Genomic DNA, 22,726 nt, shown 5'->3' with positions numbered 1-22,726 from the left:
TCTTCCCCCTAGGCCATGTGGCTCCCTGCAGCTGCTGGAATTGGGGGAGGCAAGTGGGGCTCAGGATGGTCCCAGACGCTGATGTGTCTCCTGAACCCCCACAGGCCATGTGACAGTTGGCCCCTACTGGGTGCAGTGCTTGCTCTCAACACTTCTCCACTCCCGGGACCCTGTCCTGGGGGCAGAGTTACCTGAGCCCCGGGGGAGGGACCTCAGCCACAGGAACATGATGGAAGACTCCAGGTTTCTAGAGAAAGGGAGAGTGTCTTGACAAGATGTGTGCGCCAGAGGGGCAAGGAGGGGAAACTGGGGGGTCTCAGCTGGGACACAAGAACAGCCCGTCTAAGGCCCAAGTTCCCGTTTTGAGAGTTTCATGCACGCTGAAAAGCAAACAGATCCCCAGAGTTTGATGTTTAGTGGCAAGACCCAAGAGTTTAGTGGCAGACCCTCTGAAACCCATCCAGTAGACCCCAGGTTTAGTGGATGTAAGACCCTCCCCGTCCAGAAAAGGAAGGGAAGGATAGTACCTAGGTTAGTGGGATTAGACTGGCTGAGAGGTAGAGCCTGACCATGATGTAAGGGTGGACTTGGCCTGGAGGGGCGGGGCCTAGAGGAGTGGCATTAGATGATTGGCTAGGCTGTGGGGGTAGGCGGGATAATGGAGTAGAGAGGCGGAGTCTAAACCAAGAGCAGTCTGGAGAATTAGAGCCAGATGACTGGGGCAGTGGAAGTAGGCGGGGCTCTCTGTAAAGAAGGATGAGGGCCCAACAGAGAGATTGACAGCACCTGGTAGGTGGGGCGGAGCGGTGACTCTTTGCTCTCCCCACAGAAACGCTAATGGACTCCACTACAGCGACGGCTGAGCTGGGCTGGATGGTGCATCCTCCATCAGGGGTGAGTCAGTGGTCCCCAAACCTTGCATTGGTCCCCAGGATCCCTCAAACCCTGCTGCAGGACCTGAATGCCCCCTCATATTCTAACCCCTTTCTCCCTCTTCAGGGCCCAGAGCCAGGCCTCTCTCAGCCCCACCCTCCCAATCTCCTACCATTGATGGAGCCATGATCCCCTACCATTGATGGAGCCAGTTACCATGACAACAGGCTGGATGCTTTCAGCCTTTATCCCGTGGAATCCATAGGGCGAGGCTGAGAAGTAGGTGCTCGCACTACATCCGTTTTACAGATGAAGAAAGTGAACTGTCATTTCCTGAGTACCCACTCTATGTCAGATACTGTATTAAGCACCTTTGTACACATCATCTCTAATCCCATAGAGAGGAATTATCTCCATTTTACAGATGAGAAAACTGAGGCTCAACAAGGTGTAGCCACCTGCCCAGGGCCCTATAGATAATAAGTGAGGGGCTAAGGTTTGTATTCAGGACTATGACTGAGCCCTCTCTGCCCGCTTTCTGGGTCCCCATAACACAAAGCTCCCCATCCTTTGGCTCTTATCATCCTAGGGTCTATGCTGTGAGCTCTCCAAGAGCAAAATCGGGCATAAATTACAGGCTGTGGGGTCAAACAGTCCTGAAAATCTGTCTTAGCTCTGCCACTCACCAGCTGTGTGATCTGGGGCCAGTTCCTTAATCTCTCTGAGCTTTAGTTTCTTCCTCTATAAAATGGTGATGATGTCTTAGACCTCACAAGACTGTTGTGAGGTTTTCCTGCAAAGTGTCTAATACAATGCCTGGCATAGATTGGGCTCCCAGTCAAGAGAGCTATAATCATCATCATCATTGTCATTGTCATGAAGTTGAATATTCATCCCTCATCCCCGTGGTCTCTGGGGAGGGCTCTGGACTCTACAACCCAGCCCTTCCCTTCCCCCCACCCCGGTTGCTCCGCTGGGACTCAGCTGCTGCCCCAGGGAACTGCGTTCCTCCCACCCCCCAGGCCTGTGTTCTCAATAGGCAGGGCCCCAGGGTCAGGCCGCTTTCTGTGGCTCTTTCTTGTCACCAATTTTCCATCTGCGAAGGCGGCTGGGCCCACAGCCCCACCCTGCCAGTAATGAGGCCAGGCTGGGCTGCAGGGCCCCCGGACGCAATTATTTGGGGTGTTTAGGCTGCAGGGCCTCCGCATGTTAATTAGAGAGAGGGGAGAAAGGCAGAGTGCTCTAATTAAGTGTTCTAATTAAGTTCTGAAGAAGAGCAGCGGTTGTAACAAGGGGCTGACTTTGTCACATGGTGCCACCAAAAAAAAAAAAAAAAAATTAATGCAATGTAGGGAGCTTCAGAGTTGCCATTGAAGAAGAGGCTGAGCCAGTCAGCTCCAGACCTGCCCTCCCTGTGTGCACTCACCCTTCATCGCACCTGACCCTCCCCAGGCTGCCAGCCCCTGCTCCACACGCACAGACTTGGCCCAGGGAATCTGAGTGGCACAGGATAAAGGACACCCACTTGAGGGGGACACCTCTTCCATCAGCTGCCACTCCCACAGGCACATTTGGCAATTGGAGGCCCAGGAGGGAGAAATGGCTTGCTCAAGGCCACTCATCAAGTTAGTAGAGCTGGGACTAGAACCCGGGACTCCTGGGGCACACTGGGGTCCTTGTGTTTCCAGGCAGCACGGGCAAGCACACGAACAGCTCTGGGTCTGTGTGGCCTGGGCCAAGTGACCTCACTTCTGGTCTCTACGCCCTATCCCTCTGTAAAAGGGGTCTAACCATATAGACCATGTGTGATAATCACGCCAAAGAAATGAGATTCTGTTAGGGTGCCCAGCCCCGGATGTGGATGGGAGAGGGGACTCTGCTGTTGGGGCTCCTTTGGGTCTACCCCAGGTGAAGCCAGCCAACACCAAGGGGGACACAGGAGAAGGACAGGAGGGGTGGCTGCCCTCAGCAAGCTCTCAGTCCCACTGACACTGGCCCAAGAGGGCTGAGTGTACTGGGCCCTCACGCAGGGAGATTGTTCCCGAAGGCCCTTGGGAAAGTTGGTGAATGCAAACAGCAGCAGCCAGAGAGCCTGGTGCAGAGGAGACCAGAGACGGTGCTCCAGGAGGGCACAGAAGTGTGCAAAAGGCTCAGCAGTGGGAACGAGCCTGGTCCATGAGTGTGAGGAGATAACCCGGGTCCGCCCTAGGCCCTTCCCGCCCCAACTTTCCACCACTGGGCCCAGCCCCCTGCAGCAGTGAGGCTTGGCACCTCTCTGCTGGGTTTGTGAGATCCCAGGCTGCCCCAGAGAGGGTACGGGAGTACCTTCCCCAGGCAGGGAGGGTGGGCGGCCTCCCTCCAGGTACCCGAGAGCAAATTCTAGCAGCCGAAAGCCCCAGAGCAGAGCTGTTCTCATGGGGAAGGACCCTGTCTTCCCCATCATCCTAGGCGTTCACTGAGGATGAGGACTGTCTTCCTCCATCGGACTGAGAGTTCCCAAGAGCAAGGGCTCTCTCTCCCTGATCAGACAGGGGGCTCTCCGAGGGCAGAGGTTCTGTCTCCTCCATCAGACTGGTAGCCCCCCCAACCACAAAGCTGTGTCTACTTTCATCAGAAAGAATTCTGTAAGCGGGGAAGGGTTCTCCCTATTTTCCCCTTCCAGGTGGGAACTTCCTGGCCAGAGTCCCTGTCTCCTTTATCAGATTAGTGTACCGCTGACAATAAGGGCCACGTCTGCCCTGTCAGCTAGCAGAATACCAAGAGAAGGATGTGTGCCTTTCCCACCTGATTGGCATGTCTCTGCCATCAGATTGGGAATTCTCTGATGTCTTCACCGTTAGACTGGAGGATTCCCTAAGGCAGAGTCTGTGTCTTCCACCTTAGACTGAGTGTGTGCTGGGGCTGAGCCCTTACCTCCCCACCTGACGAGCATTTTACCCACAGTGGGAAGAGGTGAGTGGCTACGATGAGAACATGAACACGATCCGCACGTACCAGGTGTGCAACGTGTTTGAGTCAAGCCAGAACAACTGGCTACGGACCAAGTTTATCCGGCGCCGTGGCGCCCACCGCATCCACGTGGAGATGAAGTTTTCCGTGCGTGACTGCAGCAGCATCCCCAGCGTGCCTGGCTCCTGCAAGGAGACCTTCAACCTCTATTACTATGAGGCTGACTTTGACTCGGCCACCAAGACCTTCCCCAACTGGATGGAGAATCCATGGGTGAAGGTGGATACCATTGCAGCCGACGAGAGCTTCTCCCAGGTGGACCTGGGTGGCCGCGTCATGAAAATCAACACGGAGGTGCGGAGTTTTGGACCTGTGTCCCGCAGCGGCTTCTACCTGGCCTTCCAGGACTATGGCGGCTGCATGTCCCTCATCGCCGTGCGTGTCTTCTACCGCAAGTGCCCCCGCATCATCCAGAATGGCGCCATCTTCCAGGAAACCCTGTCGGGAGCTGAGAGCACATCACTGGTGGCTGCCCGGGGCAGCTGCATCGCCAATGCGGAAGAGGTGGATGTGCCCATCAAGCTCTACTGTAACGGGGACGGCGAGTGGCTGGTGCCCATCGGGCGCTGCATGTGCAAAGCAGGCTTCGAGGCCGTTGAGAATGGCACCGTCTGCCGAGGTAAGGGCCAGGGCGGGGCACGTGCCCCTGCAAATGCATAGAACTGGTCTTGGCTGCAGACTCGGGCTGCAGACTTGGGCCTGGCCTCTAAAGCTCAGAGCTGACCATGAGGCACTCTAGGGCCAGGCTTTCCAAACTGGCAGCCATCGCTCGGCTTCTTAGAGGGAGGCACTTGAATATCGCACTTCCTGAAAACGATCCGTGCACATCCTGCAGGTGGTATTCCAGATGATCTGGGTTGGCGTAGGATAAAGGTTTTTTGTTTACGTCATCATACGAGTATGTCAAGTGGTGTCTTTTTCTTCATTTGCAAAGGTGATATGGTTCCCCTTTTAAGAAAACGTATGTTATAATAAGTAACATTTATGTATTAATAAGGTAACATTTTTTGAGCTTTTACTCTGTCAGTATAGACCGGACAATGCTGAAGTGACGAAACAATACAAGTTTATTTCTCCCCTTAATGCTCCATATCCATTGTGGATCAGCTTGGGACTCCTCCCTCTGAGAGTCAAATGGATGGAGTGCCACCATTCGGGATGTTGCCATCCGCAGGGCAGATGGATGGAAGGAGTGTGGCAGATGGATTACTGGCTTTAAAGCTTCCACCTGGGATGCACCCCCGCCGTAACCTCTGTATGCATTTCACTGGCCAAAGCAAGTCACAAGGTTACTTCCTATTCAAAGAGATGGAGAAGTGCGATTTTACCGTGAGCCAGGCCCACGACTCCCCCTTGTACTATATGCTGAGCACTTCTGTGACTTAATTCGTTTAATCCTCACAAGGACCCTGTGACAGAGAGTACTGTTGTATATGAAGAAACTGAGGTTCAGAGAGCTGAAGCAGAGACTAAGTAGAGGATCTGGGATTCCAAAACCCACCCTCTTAACCACCATGCCACACAGTTAGCTTAAGGAGAACTATTAAGTAAGTGTAAGTGATGTTTGAGTACGGCAGAGAACCATGAAGGTGGTCTGCAAACACGAGAAGTTTGTGAGAGGTACAGCCTGGTGCTAAGAAGGCTGTGAAGGTTGAAGGACCTGGGTTAAATCACCCCTGCCAGTCACTAGCAGTATCACCTTGGCCAAGTGTAAAACCCTCCTTCCTAGGTTGGTGTGAGGAGTCAGGTACTTGATGCATGCAAAGTACTTGCAATGGTTTCCAGTACACAGGAAGTGCTTAATAGATGTTAACTAAATGACAGGATGTGTACAAAGCCCAGGTGCTCAGCCTGTGAACTGCAGTGGTGGTGCTGGGGGTGTAGGGGACTTGAAGCTGCCTGTGTCATGTCCTCTTGCATTCCCCCATTGGATTCAGAGGTTGGGGCCAGATCCTGGGGTGCCTCAGATGCCAGGCTAAAGGTTTGGACCCTAATCCAGTGTCCTTGGAGAGCCAGGGAAAGTTTAGCCGGGGGGTGGTTGCAGTGATCCTCAATCTGATAAAATGCTTGTTAAATCTACCAGCTCTGTGGTTCCTCCCTCTAGCCCTCTGAGATAAGCAAGGCAGCTTTTCAAGATACCTAGAAGGACAGATGGGGGTGCCAGAGACAGGAGGAGGGGGCCTATAGGGGAACCATTGTTGTCATCTCAAGAGACAGTGGCATCCTGGAGTGGGGCGTGCACCAGTGCTGGGGAAGAGGAGAGGTAAGATCAAAGGATGTTTTGCCAATGAAAGGGATGGGATGGGAAGACAGGATGGAAAGGGAGGAGAGGGAAGAATCACAGAGAACAGGGCATTACAGCTTGCAGGAAGGTGATGGTTCTAGGAAAGAAATGGGCAAGTTAGGAGAAAGGGCTGGTTTCTTGGGGAAGATAACAAATTTGGTTTTACGTCCTTGGGTGTAAAAGTGCACAACCTTGGGGGACGGCAGTGGTGAGACAGGGTGTGGGTGGCAGAACAAGTGAATGGGAAACCAGCCACTCATTTTTGATGGTCCGTTCATTCATCAAACTTTTACTGAGCCTGCTCTGTCAGACCTTATGCTGAGCATCAGGCAGTACAGAGAAGAATCAGACTGTGGCTCTGCCTTCTGGAGCTCAGAGTCTAGCAGGGGAGACAGACATATAAATCTACAAAGGTGGTGATGTGTTAGACTTGTTTTAATAGGAACTGCTCAGGCTACAGTGGGCACAGAAAATGACAGAAGGCTTCACAGAGGAGGTGACATTGGAGCTGAGTCTTGGGTGGGTGGCCCAGGAACGCTGGAGGATGCAGCTGCATGAATAAAGGCCTGGGAACGTGAATCAACTTGGCCCATTAGGGAGGCAGGTTTGGTATGGCCATAGCTAAGGGCTGGTGGAGGGGTGTAGGAAGAACTGCAACAGGCAGGGTGTTCAGATGAGAAGGTGTGTTCGTTACCTGTTGCTGCATAAAAATTATTCCAAGACTTAGCAGTTTAAAACAACCAACAGGTCAGGTGTGGTGGCTCATGCCTGTAATCCTAGCACTTTGGGAAGCTGAAGCAGGAAGATTGCTTGAGCCCAAGAGTTTCAGACCAGCCTGAGCAACATAGTGAGACCCTGTCTCTACAAAGAAAGAAAAAGAAAAAATTTAGCCAGGTGTAGTGGTGTGCATCTGTAGTTCCAGCTACTCAGGAGGCTGAGGTGAGAGGATCACTTGAGGCTATAGTGAGCTATGATCATGCCACTGCACTCTAGCCTGGGTGACAGAGCAAGACCTTGTCTCTAAACAACAACAAACATTCATTATCTCATAGCTTCTGAGGGTCAGGAATCCAGGTGTGGCTTAGCTGGGTACTTCTGGCTCAGATTTTCCTGTGAGGTTGCACTCAAGGTGTGGCCTGGGGCTGCGGTTTCATCTGAAGGCCCGACCAGGGAGGAGTCTGCTTCTAAGGTCACTCACGGGGTTCTTGGCAGGACTCTGTCCCTCACCACATGGGCCTCTTGCATGTGCAGTGACATTCCCCAGAGTGAGAGAGCCAAGAGAGAATACCAGCAAACACCCAAGACAGAAGCCACAATCTTTTATAACCTAATCCAGAAGTGACATCTCACCACTTCTGCCATATTCTCTGCATTAAAAGCAAGTCACCCAACTCAGAGTCAGAGCTGCTCCTTGCAGATGGTGAGGGTGCAAGGTGGGGCAGGGGTAAGGTGTGCCCAGCCCTGGCTCCCTTCCAGGTTCCCTTCTACACCCATCTTCCCCTGTACCTGACAGCCTCCCCAAGGCCCCAGCCAGCTCAGCCATCCACTGAGTGTGAGTGGGGGCCAGTCAGGGTGTGATTAATGAGCTCAGGGAACCCAGAAGGACACCAGCTGTTGCTGTGGCCTGTGCTGCTGTCACCCAGATGTGAGGCTGCTGCAGGCCAAGCCCCATAGGCACTGGCCCCACTGGAGCAGGACGTGTAGGAATGGTGATTCCAGCTCACATTCAAGTAACATTGGTCAAGTGCTTTCTCGTCCTCTAGCTTAGGGCTTCTCAATCTTTATTGTGGATCAGAGTCACCTGGTTAGTTGGTTAAAGTGTAGGTTTCTGGGTCTGACTCAAACCTCTCCCCCAGGTCTGGGAATGTGGCTCTGAGATGGGGGGCTGAGAATCAGCAGGGTTTTTTTTTTGTTTTTTGTTTTGAGACAGGGTCTCGCTTTATCACCCAGGCTGGAGTGCAGTGGCGCAGTCTCAACTCACTGCAAGCTCCGCCTCCTGGGTTCAAGCAATTCTTCTGCCTCGGCCTCCTGAGTAGCTGGGATTACAGGCGTGTACCACCATGCCCAGCTAATTTTTGTATTTTTAGTAGAGATGGGGTTTCACCATGTTGACCAGGCTGGTCTCAAAATCCTGGCCTCAAGTGATCCACCTGCCATAGCCTCCCAAAAGCTGGAATTACAGGCATGAGCCACCATGCCCAGCTGGAATCAGCATTTTTAAACAAGCAGCCCTGCCTGATGATTTGGTGCCAGGACCATGAGCTCAGACACACGATGTGATAACACATGTTTGGACCAAGCTGGGACCTAAGGCCAAAGAGAGGACACAAGCCCAGCCCCAACACCACCTCAGGGATCGTCCCCGCTGGGGCAGCAGAACATTAGCAGAATCTCTAAGAGGATGTGGTTTGAAAAGATGCGTTTATTATTGAGATATAATTTAATAGGAAAACATCCATTGCTTTGTTAATATAAATGAGAGAAAATAAGGCTGGATTAAGTCTTCTTGGCAGATGGAGAATGGGGGAGTCTTCATAGGGAGTGGCCACCATCCCTGGTGTGGGCGGTGATGGCGTTCAAAGGCTTACTAGTTCCCAATACAGTGATGGGGGCTAAACTGATTCAATCTCACCAACTTCCTCTGGTGCCTACTGTGTACAGGGCACAGTGGGAGAGGGGAGGGGCCTGGGGAAGCCAACCATTCAACACACGTTTTGAGTAACCTCTGTGGGCCATTTAGCCCTGTAACAAATATGTATTGCGTACCCACTATGAGCCAGACACGTTCCGGGTGCAGTCGGATACGGAAATGAACAAGACAGGCACATTCAGTGCCCTCCCAGAGTTTTTAGTCTGAGTGGGTGGATAGGAGAAGACAGAAGAAAAAGTCAATGAGCAAATCAACAAACTAGTTGCAGACTGTGATGAGTGAAGGGGGTAAGAACTGTGCAACAATAGAGATGAGAAAGCGGCCGTGCTTCAGGAAGGGCTTCCCGGAAGAGACATCATTGAACTGACGGGCCTGAGAAGGCTTGGGGGAAAGCATTCCAGGCAGAGGGTCCCTGAGAAACCCTGACACTCAGGGTTTGGTCTGAAGTGGCTCCTGGGTGAGCAGGGGACTCAGACACCCAGGGAACGAGGCAGAGTATGGTCCTGCCACAAATGAGGTCCATGCAGGCAAAGTGCTTTGAGGACACGAAGAAGAAGGCATCTTGTATGACTGGGCATCTTGGAAGGCTTTAGAAGAGCCGTGTTCCCTCCCCAACCCCAGTCCCCACTGGGGCTTCCCGCCAGCAGGTCTGCTGGGAGTGGCAGAAGGTGTCCCTGGAATGCCTTCTTTGCAGCAGCCGCCTGCACCCAAGTCTGTTTCTCTGACTCTTTCCAGAGTATGATAGGTGTGACTGTGAATGTGCCCCTGCCTCAGTTTCTCCAAGTCTGCCTGTCTCCAGATCCCTGTTCTCCTTGGTTCTCCTTACCCACCTCAGTCCCGACTTCCGCTAGCCCAGCAGGAGCCCCCAACCTAGCCTTCTTTGGGGACCTTGCTGTGTTCTCTCGCAGTGGCCAGCCCGCATCTGTGAGGGATCTAGAGGCAGTTCCGCAGTGAGCATGATTGCTGCGATGCTATCGGGCGTCATGGGATTTTTAATATTTAGCTTGGATGGGGAGAGGGGCTGCTAGCCAGGGTGGTTGCACGCACATGTTGATTCGCTGGCTCCAGCTCAGACTCCCCAGTTCCCAGCTGCTGGGTTTCTCCTCCCAGCCTCTCCCTCTTTTCTGCCCTGCCCTGCTGTGCAGCTCCTGCTCTCTCCCCAGCTCATGGCCTCTCCTTGACCTTGGCTTCAGGGACCTGCTTTCAAACCCCAGCCCTGCCTCTTGCTAGCTGTGTGACCTTGGGTGAGCAGCTGACCCTCTCCCAACCTTTGTTTTCTCATCTGCAAAACAGAATAAACAGAGGCCTGTTATACAGAGTAAATCAGAAAATACCCAGAAGAGTGTTATAAAAATAAGATTAAGGACTTGTATGAACACTGTCTTTGCCTGTGGACTTTTTTTTTTTTCCTGGTTAGCTTTTTATTTTGAGGAAAAAATAACTTTTCTTTATCACAAAAGCAATGCAGGTTATTTGTAGAATCTTTAGAAATTACTGATAAGCAAAAAGGAAGAAACTAAAATCACCCATAATCCTATCATCTAGAAATAAGCACCGTGAAACCAACTGGTATAGGTTCTTCCAGGTGGATTTATGTGTATTTACACATATTGATTTTTTGTTTTAAGAAAAAATGGACTCCTGCTTAAACTACATGAGTTTTTTTTCTTTTTTCTTTTTTTTCTTTTTTCTTTCAGAGAGACAGTATCTCACTATATTGTCCAGGCTGGTCTTGAACTCCTGGCCACAAATGATCCTCCCACCTCAGCCTCTCAAAGTATTGGAATTACAGGCATGAACCACCATGCCCAGGAGGAGAATTTTTGACAATAATATTTTGTGGACATCTTTGCATATCATGTTAGAGCTATAACATCATTGTGGGGAAGCTCTTGGGATCCCATAGAATAAATGTACCGTAACTTATTTACTACTGCTCTGTTGATTGACAGATAGATTGCTTGCAGTATTTCACTATCTTAAACAAATGCTGGGGTGAGCCTCATTGTTTCTCTGTCTTTTTGCATGGCTGCTGCTATTTGCGTAGGATACATTTCTAGGCGTGGAATTGTAGGGTCAAAGGGCATGCACTTTTTTTTTTACAGCTTTTGACTAACATTGCCAAATTACCCTCCAGAAAGGCTGGACCGAGTTACCCTCCTAGCAGCTGCCTTTGAGAGTGCCTGTTTGCTGGCATGCTCTCCAGCATGAGATGTTATGCCTGTGGCTTTATTTTCTCTTTTACTCCAGAATCTTGTGCTTCCCAGCCAAGGGAGGGAGGGGCCAGGGGTCCTTTCTGGGCCTTCAGAGTTGGATCCTCCTTCCCACCCTGCTTTCAGCTCGAGCCCTTCTTACAGAGGCTGGACCAGTGGCTCAGATGTGTTTGGGGGAGTCTGCAGGGGTGGGGTGCGGTCAATAGGGTGGGCTCCGGGAGGGAGGCCGCCAGCTGGCAGCCTGTGCTGTGCTGACTGGGGAAGGGTGTGAGGGTTGGAGTGCTGGGTGGGAGGGGAGGCCTAGACCCCCACACAGAAAATTCTGCTGCTTTTCTTCAAGGACAGGGTGGAGACACCCAGTTGAGGGAAAAGGAGGGGGTACAGAAAAGTCGGGCAGACCCCCAGGCTCAGGCCAGGGCTGAGACCACACAGGCCAGCCTTTTGTGAAGGGAATTGGATAGGGACCATAGCCAGTGTACTCAAGCAATTCAAGCCTTTGCTCTTAAAAATGGGAAAAATTCTACACCCTCCCCAGCTTCCCCTTTCCTATCCATCCATTGGTCCATCCATCCATCCATCCATCCATCCATCCGTCTGTCTATGATACATCCATCCATCAGACATCCACTGAAATCATTCAGCTCTTGATTTTTCTGCTTCTTGGAGGGCTCAATGATGTCTTCATAGAGGACGAGGAAGCTAACACTTGTTGAGTGTCATGTGCCAGGCATTAGGGGGCCTCGGAAATGGCCATGATGACCCCTGTCCCCAAGGCCCACCCAGCCTAGAGATGGTGACAGATACCTCTACAGACAGTGAAGGTGCAGGGGGACTGGGGTCATGCTGAAGAAAGCACAGCAGGCGGGGAGGGTCTGTGGAAGCAGACAGAGGCACCCAGCCCATCCAGGGGAACATTAGCCAGGAACAGGCGATCAGAGGACGGCCTCCAGGAAGATGGGCCACTCCGGTGGAAGCTGAGTGAGGAGCAAGAGTTAGGCAGGCGAGGAGGACGTGGAAAGGCCCGGAGGCAGCCAGAGTACGTGCTTCTGGGAAGGGCGGGGGTCAGTCACCTCAATCCTCTCTCCTCTCTGATTCAGCTAAATGGAAGGTTCTGGATCTCAGGACATGAGATGATTCTTTCTCTCTGGTCTTCAAGTTCCCAGTGGTCTGGGTAGGAAGTATGGGACAATTTGGGCTTCAGAACAGCTCATTCATTTTTCACTCAAATACCACTTCCGGGACACCTGCTGTGTACCAGTTCCTAGGCCAGGTGTGGGAGCTGCCCAGATGCTGAAGGCCCTCCGTACCCTCCCTGGGGCTGCCAGTCTAGGGCGCAGGAGAGAGCTCCATCCATGACTACAGACTCGGGGTGCTTCGGAGGGAATGGGGAGAGAGCCAAGAAGGTTTCCTGGAGGAGGAGCCATTTTCCCAGGGCTTGGGAGGATGAGAAGAACCAAGGGTTAAAAGGGCAATTAGTCCAGGAAAAAAAATGATTGGAAATGATGGTGATTTTTTTTCTTTTTAAACCCTGGCCTCTTGCTTATCCCCAGACAAGGTTCAGCCATCCAGGGAAGAGCAGAAGAAAAGTGTTCTTGGCCAAGGGAGGATGGTGGAAGGGCTGCCAGGGTTTCAGTTCTACTGCCCTCAGAGGCTGAGGGGAGTCCTGAGAGGCCTGGAGGAGGCCCGAGACAGGGAGGTGAAAAGTGCCACCTGTGTGTCCCGCACTGTGGTATATGCTATGCTTCCATTATCTTATTGAAACTTCTGTTGGTATTATTAGCTCTATTTTACCAATGATGAGACTGAGGCCCAGAGAGGGTCATCAAGCTGCCCAAGGCCGCACAGCCACTAAGTAGCCAAGCTAGAATTTGCACCTGGCTTTCTGTAGCTTGCTGGGACAACTTATTAACCTGAAGAGGACGGATGCCAGAATGTACTCACCTTTTATACCTGAGGCCCATGTCTTGTCCACCTGGTCATTGAGTCCCGATCCTGTAGACCCTATGCAGAGCGGCCAGCAGGGTGTGATAGAAAGAACCTCAGTTTGCTTACCTGGGAAATAGAAACACTACGCCCCGGCCTGCCTACCTCCAGATGACGGAGGACCCCCCAAGATGGTGGAAGTGAAGAGCTTGGCAGATAACCGGCTAAGGGGCTCATGGTTAGGACTGTGGGACCTCAAAGGAAGGAGGGGGCTGACCCTACTGGGGCAACGAGGAGGGCTTCTCAGGAGAGGAGGAGACCCGGAGCTGGGCCTTGAATGACGAGGTGCTTTCCTATCAAGAGATGCGAGGCAGGATGGAACACCGTCCCAGGACGAAGGCTCGGGAGTAAGGAAGCCTCAGGGAAGGAGGCTCCCCAACCCTGGCTAACCTCTGGCCAGAGAGAAGAGCCCCCAGTCTGTCCCACACCGCACATACCAAATGCTCACCTTGGGTGGGCCGCTCCTGCCCAGTCACCTCCTTGTGTCCTCTCATCAGACTAGGAAACTGAGACTTGGTCAATATCACAGCCCTCTTAGGTGGCAGAGACAGGTCCATGCTTTTGTGCCTTCCACTCCTGATTTCTTCCGATACAAGCAGTATCCACTGGCCCTTGGTCACCCTACAGGGTTAGGTAAGGTCATCCCTATTTCACAGAAGAGGAAATTGAGGGGAAAAGTCCCAGATGACCCAGCTAGGAAGAAGTAGGGTTAGAACCCAGGCCATCTGACCCCAGAGCCCTGCACTGTCCGCTCTTGGCCCCAGACTGGCTCATCTGGACCCTGAAAGCACACGGGCTGCCTCCAGATCACTCCAGCAGGACCATAAACAGCTGGGGAAGTTCCCCGCCCTCCGACCACTGCCTTTTCATCTGGCTGGGCTTCAGAATCTGGCAAGAGAGGCCCGTTTATTGAGGAAGTTTATGCATTTAACAGTTTAAGCCTTTCTAAGCCTGTGGTACAACAGGATTTGGGAGCTGTTAACAATTCTGTGTGGTTAAGAGCTTTTCATTGCTCTGCGGCAGCTGGCTCAGGCCCCACTGGTCTGCTCTGGCCTCACCCACCCTGTTTGGGCACCCCCCTCCCTGGGGCCCGTTATCCTCACTCCCCCCACCGTAAGCCTCTACACCTCACACCTCACAAGAGGAACTGAGGCCCAGAGAGGGGAAGAGAGTTACCCAAGGCTGTATGGCAGGTGAGACTCTTAAACCAAGACCTGCCTAAGTCCCTTCTCCCATCCCAGACCCCCTGCCTTGGAGAGGAGGGAACATTCTATTGTTAATTCTTCATTGGCAGAACTTGCAAAGCCTCTCTAAAACCAACATCTGTTTGATTCCCTACCAGGGCTGCAAGGCAGGGAGTTGGAGGTGGCTCGCTCAGGCTCACTCACCTTATCAGGTGCCTACGGAGCTGGAATCAGAACTCAGGCCTCCTGAAATCCTAATGAGAATCCTTCGCGCCATACTGAACTGGTTTCTGTTTTGTTTTCCTTTTTTTTCCCCATAGCTTGGTGGGAAAAATGCCATTTGTAATGATAATGTCTTACATATGTACAGTATTTCTTTACTTACACCCTGCTTTGTTCCAGAAAAGATTGGAGGCTGCTTTTGCGTAACATTCGGACTCACTCCATGAGATATTTTGATCTAAATGATACCCACATGCGAGAAGCACGGCAAAGGTTGTTAGCACCGTTTTAGAGACAAGGAAAACTGAGGCCACGAGGAGGCATGATTTTCTCAGGGTCCCAGGTACTTGTCAGGCAGAAGCCGGGACTAGAACCCAGCGCGGCAGGCTCCTAGGCCTGGCTGTTTCTGGAGCCCCTTGTCATCTCTAAGATGTCCAATCACACAGCTCCCGCGACCAGGGGAGGTTTTCCAGGACCTGTTACCATCCCGCCAAACCCCCCCACCCCACACTCCTCTTCACAGGAGCTGTGTGTTCTCAGGTCCGTGAGGAGCTCCCACTGAGGCTGGCCTGCCTCTTCCCACCCGGGGCAGAGACCAAGGTCTTCTCTGGAGTTTCACGGGAGCCCGGGGGTCTCACCAATGCTGAGGTGGAAGTGGGTGCAACAAGTATTTATTGAGCACCTTCTGTGAGCTCAGTACCATCCTAGAACCTGGAAATACAGCGGCAAACAAAACAGACGAAATAGCTGCTCTTGTGGAGTCCACCCTTCACCTGGGAAAGACAGGCTGCTGGAGAACACAGTGGGAAATGCACAGTATGTCAGACAGCGATTAGGACGACAGGGAGAAATCAATCGGGGAAGAGGATGGGCTGCGTAGCCCCCATGGCTGGGGGGCCAGGGGTCACCCTGTGGGGTGGGCTGGCCTAGGACTCCTGCTCTTGCTGGTATGCTGGGCTTTCTGCTCCTTCCTCCGGCCTTCCCAGTCTCTTCCCATGGGACCTGGTGGAGGCTGGTTTAAGTTGCTGTTTTCATAACCGGAGTGTGTTTTCTGGTCACAGTAACCTGCCTGCCCAATGAGATGACAGGCCAAGGAGAGGGCCATGCGTGCACAGCCATTTCCATTTCACTTGCAACTCGTGAGCTTTGTCTCCTGTCCTCTCTGTCCCCCCATCCCCCAAACAAAGGGGTCCCCCCATCCCCCAAACAAAGGGGGCCAAGGCCACAGCTTGCCAATTTCACAGCTGTAAAAACTGAGGCCCAAGAAGTTAGATGAAATGACTTGTCTGGGGACTGGCACTCAAACTCAGGGTCCGACTCCTGACTCTGTACCTCTTGCTGGAACCTTCTTGTAAGTAACAGAAATAAGAATCCCCAGAGGAGGCAGACTCAGGCACTATCAATTGGGTGCTCACCCTGTGCCAGGCTGCTACCTTGGGCTTGGTGAACACTCTGCTGAATCCTTACAATCCCCAGAAGCTGGGTACAACTATTAGAGAAAAGGAAGCAGAAGCTCAGAGAGGTTAAATAACCAAGCCAAGGTCACACAGCTAATGGACAGAGGAGCCAGAAGTGAAATCCAAAGCCTGTACTTGTCCTGCTGGAATAGTTCCTGTATTTCGTCATTAGTAAATTTTCTCCATGACTGTTACCTCATTGGATTCTCAAGGACTCTAGGAAAGTAAAAGGGCTATTGTCCCCATTCTTCAGATGAGGAAATCTTAGCACGGTGAAGTGACCTGCCCAAGGCTCATTGCTAGAAAGGGTCAGAGCTGGGACTGGAACGGGGTCACTGGGTTGGTTTGATTCTGAAGCCCCCCTCGCTGCTGACTCCCGTTCCTAGGGCTCATGAACACATTCATATCAGACATTCGTCCCCTTCATTCCACTAAAACAGCTCATCATCAAGGCCTCCAGTGATGTCCATGTCGCCAGGCCAGTGGGAGACATGGACACAATGTCCCAGACCTGGTCTTCTTCAACCTGCCAGCAGCATCTGACAAAGTGACTGCTCTCTCTTCTGGGAACGCACTGGCTCCCGGGGTGCCACCCGCCTCCACCTCTCGCTCTGAGCACTTTGTGGCCAGTTCCTGTTCATCTCCCGACCTCTCCACCTTGGAAGGCCCCAGTGCTGTGTCCTTGGCCTCCTATTCTCTCTCCCTGGGTGACTCCACCCAGTCCCACAGCTTCAAATGCCTTCTCTGGGCTGACTCCAGCCCAGACCTCTATTCTGAAGTCCAGACTCACTCCACTGCCTCCTGACCGCCTCTACCCGGCTCCCACCCTGCCTCCTCCAGTCTGGGGTCCCTAGGATGCTTGGTCTAGCCAGAATCTTTAAGACTCCCGATCTTGCACAGTGCAAACGCCAAGCTCCTAGAAATGGCTCACAAGTCCCTCCATCATCTTTCCCTCCTCTCACCTCTCTGACTGGTCTCCTCCCATTTCCTCCTTCCCTCCCGCTCTCCAGGCACTCTGACCTCCTTCTGCCAGGCATGTTCTTTCCCTAGATACCCACAGTGGTTGCTCCATCATCTTCTTCAGGTCTCTGCCCAAATGTCACCTCACTGATGTCCCCCGTCACCCAATTTGTATACAGGCACGCAGCCTGTCCCCTTCCGTGATTGATTTCTCCCTGTCGTCCTAATCGCCAGCTGACATACCACGTATTTTCCCACTGTGTTCTCCCTGTCGTCCTAATCGCCAGCTGACATACCACGTATTCCCCACTGTGTTCCCCAGCTGCCAGTCTTTCCCGGGTGGAGTGTGGGCTCCACGAGAGCAGCCATTTCGTCTGTTTTGTTCACTGCTGTATTTCCAGGTTCTAGGATGGTGCTGAGCTCGCAGAAGGTGCTCAATAAATACTTGTTGCAGAGTCTCAGTCACCCCAGTCTCAGACATGGACCCTTTCAACCCTGCTGGGAGTGACGCTACTAACCAAGGCCCATGGAGAGAATGGGGTTCTTCCTGCCGCCTCTGGAGGGCTCCTGAGGGACTGACATGGCCACGGCGCCCCACAGGTCTGTCTGTGGTTGGAATAGATGTTTCTAAGCATGGATGGAGACTCCTTATTCTTGATACTGAGATTTCCCTCAGATCTCAACTCCGTCTTGGAACTAGAGCATTTTTCAGTCTTACCCTTTTTTTTCTTTTTCTTTTTTTTTTTTTTTAAACATAAACCACTGTAGTTTCAGCTCCTGCTCCCTTCCCTTCCCTGCCCTGGCCTGACCATGTTCTGAATTTCTGCAGTGTGATCCTAGACCAGAAGCTGCTGTGGGACCCAATTCTCTCATAAGGAGCTGGTGGGAGCCCACCGTGTGTCTGGGTCTGTGCAGACCCAGAATTGGAAGTTGCCGGGGGAGCCCTGCACAGAGAGAGCTCCCTGCTCTGCCACTAGCCACCCATGAGACTGACTGACTTGGTTACCTTCTTTTCCTGAGCCTCAGTTTCCCTATTGTTAAATGAGAGCAGTAGTCCCAGTTACCCAGGCTTTGAAGGAGGCTCCGAGGAGTCAAAGGAGCTCAGGAGACAGGAGCAGGATGAGAAGGGAGGCATTGTCCGGCCACAGGAAGGATGGTTTCTCAGGGTGGGCACCAGCCCAGTGCTGGCAGAGTTTCTAGAAAGCAAGGCAGTGCCTACATGTCTAAAGTTGGGGGGGCATGGTAATGGACGAGCCCTCAGTTTTAAGCAGGTCCGAGCACACAGCAGGTACCTAATATGTGCGTGTGTCACGGCACTGTTTTAACCAGCCAGGGTGCGTGAATTGCATAGTGCAGGAGCAGCTCACAAAGTCAGGGTCCCTGGGTACAAATGTGGGTTCTGGGACCTCGGCAGAGCACTTCCCCCTGCTCCTCCCACCCTGGAGCTCAGTGTTACCGTCTGTAGAATGTACCTAACAGTCCGTGATTCTGTTCTACCTGGTCCTTGTGGCGCTCCTCGAGAAGCCATCAGGACAGCCGTGACCTTCCGCGGCATGAGGATAAGGACCTGTGTTGCCTCCCACCACTCCAGACCCCCACAAGCAGGAAGGTTTAGCAAAGTAGGTGGGAGCCAGCCACCTGGGTTCAAATACTGGCTCTGACATCTGCTACCTGTGTGGCCCTGGACAGGTGACGCACCTACCCGAGCCTTGATTGCCTCATCTCTAAAATGGGTTCAATAATAAATGGAGTATTACAGGGCAAGTTGTGAAGACTCAAGGAGATAATGAAAAGAAAATGTCTGCACAGCACCTGGCACGAGGCACATGGTCAGAAAATGTTAGCTCTGTTTGTCACAGCCTGGCCCTGCGATCTAAATGCTCGAAGTTGCGACCATCCCCTTTTGTAGACGAGAGAACTGGGGTTCAGAGAAGCCAAGTGACTTGCTCCAGGCCACACAGCAAGTAAATAGTTGTCACTGAACACAGGTCATTTGGTGGAGCAGGAGATATGGCCTGGATGAGGCTTAGGGGCCATGCAGAGCTGTCTGTTGCTGTGTCCCCAGCAAATTCTGGGCCCAGAGCCTCATGTCAGCCTTAGAGAGAAAAGATTCTGCCCTGGGGGCTTTGCAGGCTTGACCTGGGACCTGTCAGGGTTATACTGGCTCATTCTAGGAAACCACCCTCAAGTTCCCGGTTCCCTCCCTGAAAGGCATTGCCATCTGATTAGCAACATTTGAAGACCTAAGAGTGGTCACTGGCCTGTCTGTGCTGCCTGGGCAGGCCATGCAGCTTTGAGAGCCCCACATCCGTATCCCTGGCAACCCTGGTCCTGAGCTGCCCTCCCCCACACCCTGCTGTCAGAGCTGTCTTGTCTGTGGGAGCTCCCTGGAGACCCGGGAGGGATGTGCATGCACGTGCTGGGTCAGCACAGAGCGTCCCTGGTATGCATGCGTGTGTGCTGGGCCTGCTGGGAGTCGTTTGTGTACCCATATGTGCACTAGTGTACCCACTGAGCCAGCCTCTGCCCGTGCAGTTGGGACGTCTCTGGAGCTATGGGCATGTACGTACATTTCATGGGCGGGCCGCGCGCAGCGCTTGCCTGTGCAGGTGACGCTGGAGCCTGCTGGGAGCCATTCCTCTCCCTGTATTGGTGGGTTCCTGTGTCTGCCTGACCTGCCCCAGCATATGTGTGCAGGGAGGAGCACACTCCTGAGTGTGGTGGATCAAAGTGCACACCTAAGAATGTGTGGGTGCAGCCGTGGAGGGAGGTCCCCGTCTGTACACGCCACTGCTGTTGAGTATGCTCACTGGGTCATGCAGGTATGTGTTTGCATGGGTGCCCACCCACCCGCAGGGAAATCAGCCAGAGTATTCAGATTCATGTGTACATCTGTATATTTTATCAAGCCAGATGTACATGAAAATGGGTACTTGTCAGCATATGTGAGCCCTATCTGTGTGTGTATATGTGTGTGTGTGTGCGCGCGCGCACGCATATGACTGGATCAATTTGTGGAGTGTGACACACACACACACACACACACACACTCTCTCTCTCTCTCTCTCTCTTTCTGGGGGCCAAGATGTCAGGGCCATTGATTTTCTGTCTCTTAGAAATTCCCTTTGAGGTCCTATTCATGCCTCTTTCATGAAGCAAAATCAGTGGTTCCTATGTTCTTAAAGCAAACGGGCCTGTTCTGCAGCAAGGCTCCATCCCTGGCCTGCCTGCCTCCTCCACTGGTTGTGCCTGCACACACACATGTACCCACAGGACCTGCTTGTTGTGCTCAGGTGGGCACAGCAGCCCTGCAGGGGTACAGGGGCCAGGCTCCCTGGCCAGACTCTGCTGCTTTCTAGCTGTATGGCCTTGGCCATTTCCCGTCATTTCCTGAGCCTTGAGTTCCTCCTCTGCCTGATAGGCACAGGGTGTTGGTGAAGATGTGAGTGGTGAAGCCCCTGCCCAGGCTGGGGGTCACCATTCCCCTCTCGTCTGTCCTGGCTGTTATGTTTATGAATCACTTTCGCCTGGGAGAGAGGCTTGTGTCTGTCCTCGCCAGGCCAGCAGAGGAGCTTTGGGAAGGGACACCCACGAATGCCCCTCTTACTGTGGGCCCTCTGCTCCAAACATTTTGCTCACATCCCTTCATTTTATTCCAGCCCCCGCCCTGGGTGGCAGCTGGTGTTGTCCACCTTCCACAGAAGAGGAACTGAGCCCCAGAGAACTGCAAGGGCTTTGCCAAACTTCACTGAACGCAGGTGGCAAGCCAGGATTGGGACCCAGGTCCAGTGGATTCCGGAACCTTCCCACCGCATTCCAAGAAAGCTTCCTCCAGCAGGCAGGAGTGAGAGGCTAGGCCTTGGAGGATGCCTAGACCCCACACGAGGGGATGGCCTACAGGCCCGAGGCACCATGTGGGCAGAGGTGCAGCGTAGGGAAATACTGGCCTAGAGGAAATAGGCCCTCAGCCTCTGTCGCCTGCCTTGGGCTCTCCCATCCCATCCCCTTCCCCCTCCAGATGGGCAGCCCCTCGTGGGGTCCCCTCCCACCCCCTCGTGCTGCGGTCTTTGTGGCCCAGGAAGAATGCCTCTCTTTATCTCCCAGACGCCCCTTCCCTTTGATTCTCCTCTCCCCAGCGTTTCTGCTGACCTCTGCGTGTTGGGAATCCAATTAGAGGAGCGGACGGGGAGAGTGACAGCCGCGCCGAATCCCGCCTCAGCCCCTCCGAGCACGCTCAGCCAAGCTGCAAGCAGCACAGGGCCTGCTTGTCATGCTGGGCCCCGCGCAGGGCTTTGTGGGGATTAGCTGCTGGGGGGTGGGGTGCTCGCAGATGGGACCAGAAGTGATGCTGGTGAATGTCACGTCCAGGCAGAGAGTGGAGGAGGGGGCCCGCCCAATGTTGAATCCAGCTTGGGGAAGAGAAGAGAAGGGGCGGGGGGGCAGACTACCCTGGCTTATAGGAGGTGCATGGGGGAAATGATGGCCCACTTGGGTCATTTGGTTCCCCATTTGAGGCTTGGAGGATAGAGCTGGCAGCCAAGCTCAGCTGTGTCTACTGTGGAGTGGGCACCAGAAGGATTTCCACCTGGGAGGGGCTTTGGGGGATTGATTGGATTGCAGGAGTGGGTATTGAAGTTTCATTTGCAAAACATTTTATATATGATGGAGGTGGGGACCCTAGGAATGGGGAAGCGGCAGCCTTTGAGAGATGTGTCTAGAGAATCTCCCACCACCAGCCACCCCTTGGCAGGGCCACCAGTCTAAGGCCGAAGACTATGCCCTTCCCCACCCAGCACCATGAAAGTTACCCTCCTGGTTTACAGCTGCGGAAACTGAGGCTCTGAGAGGAGAAAGGTCTGGCTCAAGGACACAAAGGTAGTCCATAGCAGAGATGTCTCATCCCCCTGTCCACCCTCATCACCCAGGCCCCACCCCGAATTCCCTGGACCTCCTGAGTAGGGAGAGTCCCTGATGCCCTTCCCCACAGAGGGATGTGGCATCTAAGGAAGTAGATTTCAGGCCCTCAGGGGAAGCAACACCAGGTAGAATATGGTCTGACTCTCAGCCCGTGGACCAGCAAATGCCCCCGCCCCTCTAGAAATGTGCCAGGCATTGTGCTGGGCCAGAACACAGTGGGATCTGCCATGGCCTCTGCCCCCGGGAGCCCACAGTGGAGAGAGACAAGGAGCCCCTGGTGCACAGAGAGGATGGAGTGTGTGCATGGAGCAATAAGGACTATGGGGACCCACTGGGGAGACTCGGACTAGGATATGGGGATGGGTCCACCCTGAACCTGGGAGGCCCAGAGGCCTTTCTAGAGGAAGGGCCATCAGAACAGAGATCTAGAGGACAAACAAGAAATAGCCTGAAGAGACTCTGGCTATTCTAGGCCTGAGAGGCAGGGTAGTTGTGGGGCTTCTAAGGGGAGGGCATCTCCTGTCCCTCAAATCTTTGTACTCATTCCACAGTTGCCTGGGCCGGGCAGGGCTGACCCACCTCCCACCTGGTACCCTAGTGAGGCTGCACAGCTGCAGCTGCTGTGGAGTTGGCAGCCACCAGATGCTCAGGATCTTCTGTAAGAATCATGGTTAGGCCGGGCACAGTGGCTCACACCTGTAATCTCAGCATTTTGGGAGGCTGAAGCTGGAGGATCACTCGAGCCCAGGGGTTCAAGACCAGCCTGGGCAACATGGTGAAACCCCATCTTTACAAAGAAATTAAAAACTAGCCAGGTGTGGGGGTATGCACTTGTAGTCCCTGCTACTAGGGAGGCTGAGGTGGGAGGATCACTTGGGCCAGGAGGTTCAGGCTACAATGAGCCGTGATCTCACCACTACACTCCAGCCTGGGCAACAGAGTGAGACCCTGTCTCAAAAAATAATAATAATAAT

The 22,726-nt window shown here is 53.1% G+C and overlaps 1 protein-coding gene and 1 long non-coding RNA gene across 7 annotated transcripts in view; one reads left to right on the top strand and one right to left on the bottom strand.

Moving 5' to 3' along the window:
* The window catches only part of EPHB2 (EPH receptor B2), a 206,064-nt gene that overhangs the window by 70,559 nt on the left and 112,779 nt on the right, over window positions 1-22,726 (top strand). For all 6 annotated transcript variants that reach the window (XM_077970544.1, XM_077970568.1, XM_077970563.1 and 3 more), the window contains exons 2-3: window positions 830-894; window positions 3,817-4,501. In XM_077970544.1, the coding sequence (XP_077826670.1) occupies window positions 830-894; window positions 3,817-4,501 (750 nt within the window). The remainder of the gene's footprint in view (window positions 1-829; window positions 895-3,816; window positions 4,502-22,726) is intronic.
* On the bottom strand, window positions 8,572-21,091 carry LOC144335381 (uncharacterized). Its single transcript, XR_013406216.1, has 5 exons — window positions 20,985-21,091; window positions 13,461-13,633; window positions 12,971-13,030; window positions 11,834-12,196; window positions 8,572-10,098 (listed from the first exon to the last, which is right to left on the bottom strand). It is a non-coding gene; the product is annotated as an uncharacterized LOC144335381 (long non-coding RNA).

This window comes from Macaca mulatta, chromosome 1 (assembly GCF_049350105.2).
Source record: "Macaca mulatta isolate MMU2019108-1 chromosome 1, T2T-MMU8v2.0, whole genome shotgun sequence".
NCBI lineage: Eukaryota > Metazoa > Chordata > Mammalia > Primates > Cercopithecidae > Macaca > Macaca mulatta.
The sequence above is the reverse complement of the archived record's forward strand: the minus strand, read 5'-3'. Positions and strand labels throughout refer to the sequence as shown.